Source organism: Mesoplodon densirostris, chromosome 2 (genome assembly GCF_025265405.1).
Source record: "Mesoplodon densirostris isolate mMesDen1 chromosome 2, mMesDen1 primary haplotype, whole genome shotgun sequence".
Classification (NCBI taxonomy): Eukaryota; Metazoa; Chordata; class Mammalia; order Artiodactyla; family Ziphiidae; genus Mesoplodon; species Mesoplodon densirostris.
Genome location: NC_082662.1, coordinates 33,754,859 through 33,771,047, shown reverse-complemented (window position 1 = coordinate 33,771,047; position 16,189 = coordinate 33,754,859). Strand labels below are relative to the sequence as shown.

At 36.8% G+C, this 16,189-nt stretch overlaps 1 protein-coding gene across 1 annotated transcript in view; it reads right to left on the bottom strand.

The window, feature by feature from the left end:
• Positions 1–297: 297 nt before the first annotated feature.
• Positions 298–16,189, bottom strand: part of RLF (RLF zinc finger) — a 79,772-nt gene continuing 63,880 nt past the window's right edge. Inside the window, exons 6-8 of the mRNA XM_060089584.1 lie at positions 15,283–15,419; positions 10,072–10,213; positions 298–5,408 (exon numbers count right to left, since the gene is read on the bottom strand). Coding sequence (XP_059945567.1) covers positions 759–5,408; positions 10,072–10,213; positions 15,283–15,419 — 4,929 coding nt within the window. The 3' untranslated portion in view covers positions 298–758. The remainder of the gene's footprint in view (positions 5,409–10,071; positions 10,214–15,282; positions 15,420–16,189) is intronic.

The window sequence follows — 16,189 nt, the reverse complement described above, 5'->3', positions numbered from 1 at the left end:
GAATTTGCTGTGCCCTTCACATTATGCTCGGCATACGCTCTCCTTTCTACCTGGACAACTCCCGGACATCCTCTTCTGGGAGCTATCTTGACTCCCAGAGCTAATTATTCTATCTCAGAATTTTCTTTCCACAAAAATTTTAAGACAATAGTCATTCAAAAGGAAGCTTCATCTGAATGGTTTGGTTAATAAGAAACAAAAAACTACTGGGGTAAAATGTAAGTGCACATTCCAGAAAATATAAGTGCAATTCCAATTTATGTGTGGCATGAAAACTCATTATGACTAAACAAAAAATGGGTGAAAAATTGTAATTTATTGAAACTCAACTCAAAAAATATAAGATGCTGTAGTGTACAATATATTACACAGAGCACCCTCAGGTGCACATTCAAGTCAAGTAAGAACATATCCCTTTCCCTAGCCCTCCCACCCTGGGATCTTAGTATTTGTTCCATATACAATCATGCACACTTAATTTGAAAAAGGAAGCCCCAATATATTTTGATGTATTAATTAGCACCAAACAAGAATACAGTTCCATTTTTTAATAAACAAACAAAAAAACCCCAATCAATAAACCAACTGGAGAGCTAATGGACTCAGCCAATACTGCTGACATAGATATTATACATTCATGTAAATACACAGCCTATTCTACCCTAAACAATGGTGTGGCTGGTTCTCAGCCTTTGTTCGAGTTGGCAATTGTCCCCATGTTGCAGTGTTGGAGCCAGTCTGTTTCTAAAACAAAATATTTAGGAACTTCCTACACAAAGCTCATCGGTCTTTTTTGTTGGAAACAACTCTAAAATAGGTGTGGAAAACTTAGATCTTTCAAGGACAACCACTGGCCGAAGATAATGAAGCTGTTTTAAGGCAAGTTCTCCACAGTCTGTTAATGCTTTGTCCAATACGACCCTCAGGTTTTCCAAGGGAGGAACTGTTGTCGTCTCAGCTACTATTAAAGGTGGGATTGCAGTCAGGTTCTCATGAATTGCAGAGTCACTGGAAGAATGAGGTATGTCAACTTCAGGGTCATTGTCATTCACCATATTATTTGCCATAACACTCCCTGTTAAGTCATTACTGGGTTGTGAAGAATTACTTAATGGTAAGTGCTCTGAAGGCTCCCAATCATCAAAATCATCTTCTTTCTCTTCACTTTCCTGAATAAATTTCAGAAATGAAGATTCAAATCCCATAGGTTTGTAAGTCTTCAAATCAAATGACCTGGGATGTGGATGCTTCCTAAAATTCTCTTTTGGGACATGGGTTGAATTTTTTACAGTGTTTTCTTGCCCTGAACTTTGCTGCCCGGTTTCTGAGTCTTTGATCCTTGGTAAAGGCAGCTGGAAACTTGTGAAATAAGTCCCACTTTCAGTCCCATCAGGATTAGGTATGGAATTTTCTATTTTACAAGGAGGAGGCTGAACTGTATTACATTGTTCCAAAGAAGTGGTTTCTGAACTATGGTTACATTTCAAAGTTCCTCTGTAGAGCAGAGTATCTGCATCAAAAACTGGGTTGCTTTCTGTACATCCTTTCTGACCTCCATCCCTTTCACCTGGATAAAGGGAATCGGCGGTCTGGACAGGTATGCTACTGTCACCTGGGGAATGGCTGTGCTTTGTGAGCTCTGATTCACAGCTTCTATCTTCTTCTTTCTTTATACAGGGCTCTACTTCAGAAGGGGGCTCCTCCTTAATTTTGGTACCGTACTTAACACAAACGACAAGATTTTCCATCTGTTGCTCTAAATAGGCACTACTCATCTGATGGGTACGTTTGTAATGCCTCACTATGCTGCTCTCCAACTTCACCACAGATAAGCATCCTTGAACCATGCAAGGGTACTGCGTGTGCTCAGAATGCTCCACACACATATGGAGGGCTTCAGCTCTTGTTTTGAAACTAATCGGAGCTTTCTTTTCTTTGATTAAGCTACATTTTTTAGCCTTAGCATTAAACGATCTCCTGGTAGTCTGATGTTCATGCCCCTGAGTGTGAGTTGTCTGACACACCTTTTCACTCCTTAGTAGCCTTTCATTTGCCACTTTCTGGCTTCTAAACAGATCATCATAATAGTCCTTATGTCGATAATATACATGTTGAGAATAATTACTGCGATGGGTGAAAATCTGGCCACAGCCATTAAGATCACAATGAATTTCATAATCTGAATGTATTTCTCCTTCAATATTATGCTGTTCCATCAAGTGGTGCTTCAACTTGCTGAATGTATAAAAAACAGCAGGGCACTGAGGCTGGTTACAGGAAAACCTGGCCGCTGACTCAGCTTCAGAAAGCACTTTCGGCTCTTCAACGTGGTCTAGGTTATGAGAGTCACTACAGTGCTTAGCAAGAGCTTTGGAACACAGGAAACGCTTGTTACATTCCTTATATTTGCAAGCAAATATCTTTTTGCATTTGACAAGTTCCCTTTTGGTTCTCGCTTTGTCTTTCTCTAAACATAACTGTTCTTTGTTGTATTGATGTACAGTCCTGTAATGGCGAATCAAGCCTTTTAGATTGGTGAATGAGGAGTTGCAAGTTTTATGGATACAATGGAATGGTTTGTGGTATTTATTCAAAATATAGCAGAGATTTCCTTTAGCAACAGTTCTCCTGCTACCTCTCCCCTCTCTTCCTTCTCCTTCTTCTCTATGGCTACCTATTGGTGATGAAATATCAGATGTTTTACTTTCTGTTTCTTCGCAGGATGACTCCAAATCTGTTTCTGAACTGCATTCATCCTTTTTAGAATGACAGTGTGGCTTCTCAGAGTTACTGTTGGGATCACGTCCAAGTTCCACGGAACAATCACCTTTCAACCTGTCTACTGAGCATGGGCCTTCATGACCACATTTTTCATTATCTAATAGTTTTTGAGTTACTCTGTCGCTGCCAATTTGATGTTTATTTTTATAATGAATCCTAAGGTGTGTTTTTCTCGTAAATGACCTTTGGCAGATATGACACTGGAACGGGGAATACCGATGTTGAAACATGGTTAGCTGAAGGACTTTTTCTTTTGAATAATTATGTTTTTTAAGATAATGCATTAACAAAGCCTCTCTGGTCACAAATTCATATTTGCATCCTTGAAGTTCACAGAAAAAAGGCTTGGCTGCCAGCTGTGCCAGGTACTGACTTGGCATATTTTCATCTTGATTCTGAAAATTAAGGTCTGAGATGGTAGATGACACCGCTTGAAGAGACTTAGCACCACTGGATGGGTACCCCTGCAATGACCCTGAGAAAGATCCATGTGTTATTGAGTTTTTCAAGCTTAAATGCTTCAAGCGTAACAGAAGTTCCAACATGGTATCCTCTGTACACGGCCTTTTAGAAGCACAAATGGAGGCTTCTGAGGAATAACCCTGATGTTCTCGTTTACATTTAGTATGAATATTGTGATCTAGACCTTCATCTGGGGAGTCACTGTTTGTATCCGAGCTAGGTTTAGGTTCTGTATCAAACTTTTCAGTTGTTGGATTATGTTCATTACCCAAACAGGGAAAGAGATCTTTTGTCTTTACCTTTTTGGGTTTGAAATGGTATGGATGAACCTTCCTTAGATGCTTCTGCATGCCTCTTGCGTTTTTGTATGTGGAACCACAGCCATCAAAACCACAGGTAAACTTAGTCCCATCAAAACAAACTGCCACATTGGAACATTTTTCTTTTAAACTGGAGGGCACAAAGACTTTCTCGTGAGACAATAATATATCCTGCATGGTTTCAGAGTGATCCAGTGTGTCAATTAACTCTTCATTCATGGAAGCTGGAGAGCTATGACTTAACTGATCACTAGAATTACTGTCACTGTTTTCTTTCAGATTTTCTGCAGTTTCTATTTGAGAACTAGCTGATCCTGCACAGAAAAGAAGATCCTCTGGTAAATGTGATTTATCAGTTTGGTCAAGTAGATGGGGCTGACCAATATAACCTTGCTTTTCTCCTGCTGCAGGCTCAAGTTTCACTGATTTCTTCACATCTCCATTTGAACTTTCAACATTATGCATTGAGAGGTGATTCTGGTATTCAATTTTGGAATAATAGAACTTTTTACAGCCAACGAAGTTGCATGTGTAAGATGCATCCCTAAAGTGTTGTGCTTCATGGTGGTAAAGCTGTCCCAAGTCACTGAAAACAATATTACAGCCATTTAATTCACATTTATAACGCAGATCATCATGTTTTTGTTTATGGTTAAGCAGTTCATTCACTGATCCAAACCTAGCATAGCAATCTATAGATACACACATGTAAGGCTGAGGACCACAATGCACTTGTTCATGCTCTCGCAGGTGAAAAGCAGACATGAAATGTCGTCGACAGTAAGTACACTTCTCTCTTCTATTTTTCATATCTAAGTAGTGCTTGGCATTTTCATCATTATTTTGGTGTTCAGCTTTAAGATGCACACTTAAGTATTTAAACTGCTTAAACACACGGGAACAGTCTGTGCCAGGACATGGGTACAAATCTCTGTCTTGCAGGTGGCAATCTTCTAATTTGCTGAATGTGACATATTCATGTGACTCTCCTTTGGCTTGTTCATTCAATGACTGACCTTGCTCCAGGGTTGCAGAAGGGCTCTTGGGACAAACTCCCTTTTGAGAGCCTTTCAACAGTAACTTCTTTCTAGAGCGGTCCCTTCTGCTTGGTGGCATTTTAACATGTTCCATCACATGAGGAACAAATATTTCTTTTCTCTTGAATTTTTTAATACAAACCGGACAGGTGTAAATTCCATCTTCCATATGCATCTTAGAATGATGAAGAATCCTGGCCTCTATACATTCCCGCTTACATAACAAACAGAAAAATTTATACTGAAGCCATCTCTGGTATCTTTCAGAAGAACCAATGGGTTTTTTGTCTCTTTTCTCTTTATGCTGATCTGTCAAATCTCTTCTTCTATATTGTTTATCTTCTTTACTTTCCTCATAATCACTAAGAAATGACTCTAAAACATCGGTGTCATTGATAGACAGTTCATAGCCACTTAGGTCATCATCAGAATCTGAGGCTTCTTGTCCTAGAAGTTGGTGGCAGTGTCGTTTTAAAGTTTTCCAGTCCCAAAATTCAGGATCAAAAGGCCAGTGGGCTTTTAAAGCTAGTAAAAGCTCACATCGGAGAGAATTCGGAACTGGTGCATTTTCTTCATCAAATTTTTGATCTGGTTGGGAATACAGTTCTTCCAACATATTAAATCCATCCAAACTGGGTTCAATTAAGAATTCTGTAAGCTGACAGGCTCGTCTAACTTCTAAATCTTCTGGTAAAAGACAAGCAATTGTTTTACAAACTGATGCCTTCATTTCTTCATCCTCACTTGATCTGAGTTGAAGAGCTCTGACACATAGTAAAATCGACACCCCAAGACCAGCATCTTGTGCCTGTTAAGAAAAATAGGGAAGAAAAGGTTTTTTTTCCCCAGTTTGGAAACATTACATAACTTTCACTGATAAGATACACACACACACACACTTACTTCTTAAAGTTCTTAAATCTTTCTTCCTGCAAGTTACATTTAGATCCTCCTTCTTTCAACATGCAAAGGACTGGATTAGAGGTTACAACCATGAACAACAACAATGTACATTTATAGAGTATCCAACTTTATAAGGCACTGCATATTAAAGCAGTCCTTAACCCTCAAGGAATTTATCTGTGTGCCAAATGTATAAAGGCACAGAAATTCAAAGGAGCTCAGTCAGGATAAATAAGGTCATTGAAGGATTCAAAAAAGAATTGTCTCAAGCTGGACAGCAAGGATAGGGCCTAAATAAATGGGTGCAAGAGGAAACACATGTATAAAAGTGAGTCTAAGACTGAATTCAATTTAAAAAACTCATATGTCTATGTCATGAACAGTTGGGTGTTTTCAAAACCTCAAGGCTTAGAATAAATCATCCTTTCCACTTCCTCCTAAAAGAATTAATACTCACTCTATAGTTACAGGTGTACTGAAATCTCAGTTTCCCACGGGAAAACAACAGAAAATTTCTCTATAGCAGCAGGTTCTCAGAAATCAGTTAAAAATCACAAAAAAGATCTGGTTGTATATGACAAAAGGCAAGTGCATTTAAGATGATTCTTTCATGTGAGAGGCTGAAAGGGTGCGTGAAAATAATATAAACCAAGAAAAGCAGGATCTTATGGCAGAGTGGCTTAAAATACGGTACTTAAGAGCACAGAATTTTGAGTATGACTTTGAACCCCAGCTTCACTACAGTGAGAAGTTTTTAACTCCTCTAAGCCTCAGTTTCCTCATCTGTACAATGATAATTATAGTGGCAGTACTGGATTTTCCTCCTAATGCTGTTATAAAAATGAAGTAAGGTAACACAAAATGAGTATTACAATGTTGGCACATAGTAAAAATTCAACAGAACCCCATGTAAAATATTTGAGGATAAATTCCACTGTTCAAACATCAATTTGCTAAGCAATTATTCTCGTTGGGCACCATTCTAAATGCTAAGAACACAAAGAAATAACTGCCATCAATTTACAGACTCCTTACGACATCCTAGGCACTATTCTAAATAAACTTTTTGCGTACATCATCCTCATTTTATAGATGAAGAAACCGAGGCTCAGAAAATTAGTTGCCAGTGTCACCAGCTAGTGAGCAGAGGAGCAAGAATTTAAACTTAAAACATCTTTTCCCAGCGTCTGAGTCTTAACCACTTTACACTCTATACCAACTCCAAGGTTAACTGACTTGGCTATATGCCATGTGGCCTTGATACAATATGCCAAGGTACTTCTTCAGCTTCCTGGTTTAAAACCTATCAAATTATTCATATCTATCAGTTTCTTCAAAATTCAGCTCCACATTCTATATCCTAATTCTAATTTATTCATCACTCCTTTAACAAGTAACTTCTTGGTATATCTGTTCAGAATGTATAATGGTAGTTATTTTTTTTTTGAAAAGTGTTCTTAATGATTTCACAAATTTTACCATTTCAACTAGATTATGGTGCTTAAGAAAGAACAGACATTCTTTGCTGTTTATCTCACAGAGTCTTCCAAAGGGGTTAAGTAACTTGTTAAGAACCTATGATTTTAAAACTTAACAGACTTTCTCCAAGTCCTCTGTGCTCTGACTTACAAATGATAACCTTACATCACATTATGCCATTTGTCAAGATACCCATGGTCTAGATCCTTACAAGTCAAGCATCTCTAATATTCAGCTTCTTTATTACTAAAGAGAAGGGATTAAACTAAACAAAGTCATGTTTTGCAAAACAGTACTACTTATATGTTCCACCAAAAAGGGCCCTAAGGCCAAATAAACTGACTTCAAGATTATCCCTCTTCTTATGCCTTCTACTTCAAATATAACCACAGCCACAGCTTTTCTTCTGTCGTACTATTTTTGAAGTCTTGAGAGAGACCCTGGATTCTCTAAAGTTATCCCTTCCAATATGACTTTCTCAAGTCACAGAATCAAAATTTAACAACTCTGAGCACTTTTAATTGATCATTTGGTTTAAGCTCTTTGTTTATAGAAAACTGAAGCCCAGAAAATAAGGAGGTTCTATTACAAGGCCCTCCTTCCGCAAGAGACCCAACGCCCACAAAAGCTTTTCAGCATCATTAACCTTTTCCTTCCCAAGGGCTATGTGACTGGTTGCTAGTTGTGCTAATATCGTTTCACCTCTTCTTTTACAAAAACAGAACACCTGGTTTTATCTGGTTACAAAGTCACCTGGAATAATCAAATAATCAACATATCTCCTAGCTCTCCCCTGCAGCAGCTAGATGTAACCGCGCGCACGCATGCGTGTGTGTGTGTGTGTGTGTGTGTGTGTGTGTGTGTGTGTGTGTGTTGGAAGGAGTGGGGGAAAAGGTGTGTCGTAGTGTGGTTTGCTCTCCACTCCACTTCTCGCTATCTGGAATGGAGACATTATAGCTGGGATTGGAATATGAGATGGAAGCTAAGTGTTAACAGCAGATAAAAGGAACCTGGGTTTCTGATATATGGAGCCATGACAGCAACCCTGGCCTGTCTACCTGGGTTATCTACCTGTATAGGAGAGGGAGAAACTTCTATCTTCTTTACACCACTATCACTGTGGGATATCTACCATTCACAGTAGAACTAGATCCCAACTGATACAGGTTAGATCACCTCTCTTTTAAAAAGCTAGAGGTAAGTCTCAATTTGAAAAGAATTCCACATTCACTCCCCTTCCATCTACCAGTCCATAACTTTCCTACCCTTCAGGACAAATATAAACAAGGATTACAGTGGAAAATGTCCTAGACTGAGATGAGAAAGAAATGGGTTCTGGTTATACAAATGGACAGCAAATTCCTTGTCTGTGTCAGAAGCCCACCTTCCCTAATCCTCTAGCAGCTTTCCCATTTTTTGTGGTTCCTTGAGGTAAACAGAAATCTAAGATGACCCCCACTGACCTTCACTTTTGTATAATCCCCTTGCTTTGAGTATAAGCAGAACCTATAAACATCATTCCTATAATTATGTTACGTTACATGGCAAAAGGGGCTTTGCAGATGTAATTAAAGCCTCAAATCCACTGATCTTAAGACAAGTGGATTACCTAGACCTGACCTAATCACTCAAGCCCTTTAAACCTAGATCTGGAAGTCAGAGGTAGAGGAGGTCAGATTTGAAGAATTCCTAGTGCCTTTGCTGGATTGAAAATGAAGGCATGGCATGAGGGTGGCTTCTAGGAGCTGAAAACAGACCGTGGCTGACAGCCAGCAAGAAAATGAGGACCTCAGCCCTACAACTGAAAGGAACTGAATTCTGTCAACAATAAAAATGAGCTTAGAAGTGGATTTTCCACAGAGCCTCCAGATAAAAACTCAGCCTGGCCAACACCTCAATTTCAGCCTTGTGATACTGAGCAGTGAACCGTGCCATACTGTGCTGGACTTCTGCCCTACAAAACTGTGAGCTAATAAATGGGTGTTAACTGAAGTGCTAAGTTGTGGTAATCTGTTATGCAGCAACAGAAAACTCATACTTCCCTTAAAGATGAGGAAAAAAAACACAACTTTTTGAAGGCCAGTTGTACTAATTTTTTTTAAACAAGGCAAGTTCTGTAATTACTTGAACATGTTCCCTATGAGATAGGAGACACAACTTCATTTGCAGTGATTAGAAATAATTATCACCTAGCTTATCTGACCATGAATTTGCTTCAGACAACTCTTACCTTTTCCTATCTTCACTGGAGAAGACTAGATACACGTATTTCAAATAAAGTATAGGATATGGAAGGTTACATTAAAGGAGATGGGAGGTATCAAAGATACAACTGTCCCTTGACTTTAGTATAAACAATCCCTGGATGCTGTCAAAGATGTAACCCATAAAACATACACATAAACCATTATAGATATGGGTATATAGAGATCTCAGTCATGAGTAGGTATTAAAAACAAAACAGAAACAGAACATAGCATAAGAATCATCTCAAATCTCCAGGCTGGCAGTCTTAGCATACATTTATGGGGCTGAACTAAAAAAACAAGGCACTTCATTTCATTTTAGGAAATATTTATTTCTTTAAGAAAAACAAAAAACAAAAAATGAAAAAAACCTAACTTGTTTCCTAATTTGCACAGAAGTTTATAATTTGTGTACAGTCGATTCTGGAACTGTTCTGTTACTCCAAAACCTAATCTATCACTCCATCCTGAAGGAGCTGAAAAATACAATTTTACTTTCTTTATTTATAATTATTATGTTAGTTTGCAAACAAACATGCCTGTATAAAATACAGAACACTGTTCTAGGAAAAGCAGATATAGGGTGGCTGAGGTAACAACCAAGAAACATAATCTTTCCCTCCTCCAGTGGTCTGTCAAGTCAATCACTATTTCCCATGAAAAAATATTGTAGATTCCTAGGAAGTAAGTCTGTAGAAACAGCTAGATATGTCCCATTCCATAACCTTATTAAACCCCATTATTTCTCATTTTCCCTTATTTAAAAGGAGTTGCCTGAGAAGTTATCTCCCCACTCATTTCTTCCCTCCAAAACAATCAGCATAAACAGCATAAATTACTCACTTCAGTTTGTATAACTCTAATCAGGCAAAATAAATGCTGCTGTGTTTTAGCTATGACACCAAACTGACGACAGCGCTCCAAAAAAGTGTCTACAGAAGGATCGATTCTTCTTTGCAGTTTACTCCAAAAGAGAGTCAATTCCCTATAAAAAGAAAGATTACGGTAAAACATTTAAAGCAACTGGTATTTGCTACCCCAATTTTTTGGTTTGTGACAAAAAGGTGACAGTAAGTAAAAACTAGAAGAAAAAAAACTGTCTATATTCTGCTTCCTCTCAAACTAGTAAAATTATTAAGAAGAATCCTCCTTGAAAATTCCCCCACTTCTTTCTTCTTTGTACCTGGGCAAAAATAAAAACAACAAAAGACTACTTCCTTTATGCTGACATTTTCAAAGACTTACTTAGATCCCATCTTGTTCCAAAAGGTTTTACCCCCTACATTGGTAATTATACTGACTGAATTAAACCCTGTCCTAGTGGGCAAGGATCATCAGACATCAATACGCTGCCAACAAAGTGTATACAACTATGAAATATTCTAATGGTATAGTACTTCATCACGTTAATCTCATGGGCCCTTTCCATCTCTAAAATGTCATGATGCTACTTAGGCCTGTATCTTGGAATGATAATATCTTAAATATTACTAATAAACTTATTAAAATGGCACTCTTAGAAATGGCTAAAATACAAGAATCCCACAAATATTCATTATGAAACAAAGAAAAGCTTGAAAAGAATAAGTTAAATAAAAGTACTGAATGGACTAAGAGAAAACTCTAAAGGAAAAGCACTAGAAACTCAACAAATGCCCAGAATAGAAATGCTAATGTTAATATGAAATGTGAATTCAAGGAAAGTTCCTTAGCAAAACAGAAGAGAATGTTATCACTTTAAAAAATGTGACTGGGGACTTCCCTGGTGGGGCAGTGGTTAAGAATCCACCTGCCAATGAAGGCGACACGGTTCGAGCACTGGTCCGGGAAGATCCCACATGCCACGGAGCAACCAAGCTTGTGCGCCACAACTACTGAAGCCTGCACACCTAGAGCCCGCGCTCTGCAACAAGAGAAGCCACCGCAACGAGAAGCCCGCGCACTGCAGCCCAGAGTAGCGCCCGCTCGCTGCAACTAGAGAAAGCCCTTGCACAGCAACGAAGACCCAACGCAGCCAAAAATAAATAAATAAATTTATTTAAAAAAAAATTTTTAAGTGACTCTTTTCTGTACAACCTCAATGGATACTGTGTATTTGTTAAATGACTTCCATTAAAAAATAATATTATTTTCACGAGCCAGTTTTAGAACACTAATATCCTAGATTTGCTATTAACACAGACTATTCCAGGAAACGATACAAATCCAAAGCTTAAGAAATGAATACACCTCTTTTTATAATAGATTTAAAAACAAACATATTTGGGCCTCCCTGGTGGCGCAAGTGGTTGAGAGTCCGCCTGCCGATGCAGGGGATACGGGTTCGTGCCCCGGTCTGGGAGGATCCCATATGCCGCGGAGCGGCTGGGCCCGTGAGCCATGGCCGCTGGACCTGCGCGTCCGGAGCCTGTGCTCCGCAACGGGAGAGGCCACAGCAGTGAGAGGCCCACATACCGCAAGGGGAAAAAGAAAAAAAAAAAAAAAACATATTTAACAGAACGTATTTTCTTATACTTTTAAGGAGGTAACTGGGATTCTCATATGGTAAAATTCTTACGTAGATATAAAACTTGCTTCAAAGATTGAAATAAATATATGTCTCAAGACATATATGATTAAAGCTTACAATATTTAATGATGGAAAATTTGAGCTATATATAACAAGTAAAATTAACTTAAAATGCCTTTAAATATTTGTGTTTGGTGACTAGCATTGCTTTCCTAACCAGAAAAAGTAAAAACTGAGAACAGCTACCAGGCAGGCAAGTAACTGGGATGACTGTTCATTTCTAAACTTAGAAGACTGCTTCATTCACATGTAAGCATGTTACTAATAAAACTTTAGAGAATAATGCAAAATTCTGAATAACAAAGGAAATGGAGAATTACATATGCTCTGAGATAAAATAAGTACCTACCAAAATATATGTGAAATCTATGCTATTTGAAAAGAATAAAATTATCAAAGCTAGTAAAACCTGATTATGAAGATAAAAGGGTAAAGGATATCTACTATCTAAAATTCACCAACTAGCTACAAGTTTAAAGTTAGGTAAATCTGATAACGTGATAAAAGGCAGGTTGAGAATTAAAGTCTCTCAAGATTATTTTTTTTAAAAAATCAGAATGTCTAGGGCTTGATTTATTCCAAATTAAATATTTCAAACTCTAGTTACCTTAACTCCAAATAAACATGATCAAAAAAGAACATTTCTATCATGTATTTTATATTTGTACACTTATTTCCACAGTTACAATTGAGTGATTTAAAACTATTACCAAAACAAACTAAAACTACTATTACTGGTCTTTGCCAGGTGCTGGGGACTGAACTGTAAATTAGACAACATACATGACGACCCTGGTATATCACAGTCTAGTTGGGAGAGAAGAGACACGAAATTACATCTGAAGAAACACAAATATACAACATAAAAGATTTAAAGCTCAGAGGTGTTACAGAAACCAAACGTCAACCTATCAAATACTCACTGAAAGCTTAGTGTGGAGGTTTAACGTTCAACTGTATCATTTTATTTTAAAGAAGCAGCAGCAACTACACATCTGTATGTACACTGTCCCATTCAAAAGGGTTATCTTTCTTACTTGCATGGCTACTCTAATTATGTTACCATTGCTAGACATATATAGGGAACTCATTCCTCCAGCACTTCTTTGATTTTTGCAAATAGCCAAAAATCTTTTGGGGTTAAGCTTAATGAATAAGCTGAGTGATATACCTTTTGAGATCAGTAATATGGTAATTGCTATAAAGTAATGATATATTTTATTGTAATTTGTAAAAGTCTCTGAAGGAAATTTAAAAGAATAAAAAACTGTTTTGGGTGACAGTTACATAGTTTACCTTTCAAATATCTTCAATGGTGACCAAATTCGAGAATGACACTTAATAAATTCTAATATGTGTATTTAAAATAAGTGCCTGCTTTTATTATCATATTCCAACTTTATTGTCATCAATAAAATACCAATTAATAAAATTTTTTTTCTTTTCTAGACAAATACTCCCATATAGCCTACTATCTTCAACACAGGACACCTCTAGCACAACAAAAGAATCTATCCTATTTGAACAGAATTCCTGGGACTCATTTTCCTTAGTAAAATTCACTGTTTTTATGTTATGGCTATGCTAACTCCAATATCCCACTACCACCGCCTCCCCACCCACCCAACCCCAAAGCCTTTGAAAACAACAGAAGGGTGAAAAGAAATGTTTTAAAATTCTAAAATTTTATATTCTATTTCCCTCTGAATTGCTTGGAAGAAGCTTACTTTTAACAAAGTGTGAAGTGATTTAAGATTTTCTTTCCTCTCCTTTACTCATTATAGCTCCTCAGGAGGCCAATAAGAGGGAAATCCCTTTTAATCCTTTCCTGCTGCAGAACAGCATTAATCCTAGACTCACTAAAAAAAAGGGAAGCTATATCAAGAATATTAAAAGAACTGTGTGACTGTAGTTTGAAAAACACTTTATAACCCGTAACACATCCCATATGTGATTTAATGTATTCTTTGCACTAAAAACCTCGCTATAGCTACCAGATATTTTCCCATTATAGGCAAAGAAAACAACTGTAAAAAGAAAAAAATGGGGGTTATTCCACAAGTAAATACATCTGCTTTACTGAGGTTAAATCTCTAATTTCTAATGCATGAAAAACAAATTCTTCTACTTGATAGTGATCAAAAATCTCACTGCTCTGCTAAAATTCTTTTTACTTATAGCACCTTTTTTTTTTTGGTTAGCTAACAAAATGCCCACAATGATATTTAAGCCCCTATCCCAGTATCTCCTTTCTCATAAGTCTGGCACAGAGGACTTGGTAGAAGACTGTGATGTGAATTCTGTCCCTGTACCAAGAAAACAACTGCACAGAAGAAAAGCACTGTATTAGGGGTCAAAACGCCTGGGCTTTACTCTCTACCACTTTAGCTCTGAGACTGTGGGCAATTATAAGACTTCTCAGATCCTCCACTGCTTTATCTGTACAATGATTATTAGGAGGATTGGGAGAGATAGTTTAAGGAACTCAAATAGTATTTCTATAAAAATCAGTAAATAAAAAGAAATACAGCAACATAAAAAATGCTAATAACTATAAAACTTTATAGATATACACCGATGCTCCAAAGGAAGATCAATAAGGGCTGAAGTATATGAAAGGTTTTATTAGGTTTTCCTATAAACAAAATGCTTACTTCCAACTTCAAGCCATTCTTACAAGCTCCTCTAATCAAGGTTATGCAAATCCAACCCATTCTTTGAAATAAAGCTCAAATACTACCTCCTCCCTGACATCTTCCTTGAACACTGGTGTACAGTGAGCACCCTTCTCTAATCTCTTACAGTGTTTTCCATACCACTAATCTGATACTTATCGATAGAGTCTTGCATTTTAGAGGTTTCCTGTGTACCACATTTGTTCTGCTGTCCTAAATAGTTTCAATACAGTTAGGATGAAAGAACCTTAGGGTTACACTTACTGTGACCTTTTTAGCAACTAAGTACTCTGTAGGCAAACAAGATATAAATTGAATGAAAACCAAATAATGCAATTGTGCTTAATAGTACCAAAGTTGCAAAAAAAGATTACAATTCAAATGGGTTTCCTTCTCTAGTGCAAGTTTGACCTAGAAACCTAGATAATTAGTAAGTTTCCAAATAAGAGGGAAAAAGTGACTATCAGAAGATGTAATAAATGTAAAGGAAAACAACCTAACAACAATTTGGTTTATACTGCCATAATTTTATCTTCAAAGAAGATATATATTGAAGTTAACAGACAACTCTCCATGGAATAATCGAGAGGAGCTCAGACTTTTTACTCTTTCTTTATTTTTGGACTCTCCTGGAAAAGACTAAACCAATAATATTTTTAATTAAATGGTTTAGCTTTTAAGAAAGATTTAATTCTCATGTCATTTAATCTGCTTAGTCTTCACGTTAGAAATAAACCAACATTACATAAACCCTAAATGCTATATACTATGTACTAACAAATAAAGGGAATAAAAACTAAATATACTTACCAAGAACAATATACACTTGCAGTTTGGAGCTGCTGGGTAAGGTAAGTCGTACAAAGAACAAATGCTGTGTTATCCTGACCCTCGGATTCCAGATTACATATGATGTCTAGTACCTCCTTGCAGTCGACCTTTGCAATCTATCAAAAATGAAATGACTAAGTCAAAAAGAAAATGGTGACTTTTCTGTAAACTTTGTTATATAACATGAAACTTCTTTATAAACATTTTCTATCTTTGGTAATTGATGAGGCAAGAATTAGGGAGATATAACTTTCTTCTACTAACTAATAGCTGAGTCTTCTGGAATAAAAATTTCATATAAGAAATTATTAAACAGAGAAGAGAACAGATGCTATGAGGAAGTTCCACTGCAGTCCCAACACAGATAAAACATTTTTGTACAGTTAAAAAAATTACTCATGAACATTGTTACTATATAAAAGAATCAAATTATGTATAACTTCAGGTTATTTTCACCTGAAGTACCATCAACTTTTTTCCCATTTTTTGTTTCTTTTTTTCTTTTTCAATTTAATTCAAGTCCCTCTAGTTATAGACAGAAAAATAACAAGCTTACCCTTACTCCCAGTAGGGCTAAAGGAGGCCAGATGAGAAACTGTTTTAAATATAAATACTATATCAACGTATCATTTTCTCATGTAATTAAGGAAAAACTATTTTGTATAACTGAGTTTTTCACACAACTAAAACACTTTTAGAAACACATCTTTTTCATTTACACTATTTATAGGAATCTTAAAAAAAAACAAAAACAACCAACCTCTGGGCAAATCAGTAGAATTTTCCGGGGCTCTTTTTGTATAGTGGTAAAATAGTAGATTAAGACTTCTGAAGACCCTTTCTCACTCTCTATTTTATCATTTCCCTGTCTTAATAAACAGACTAT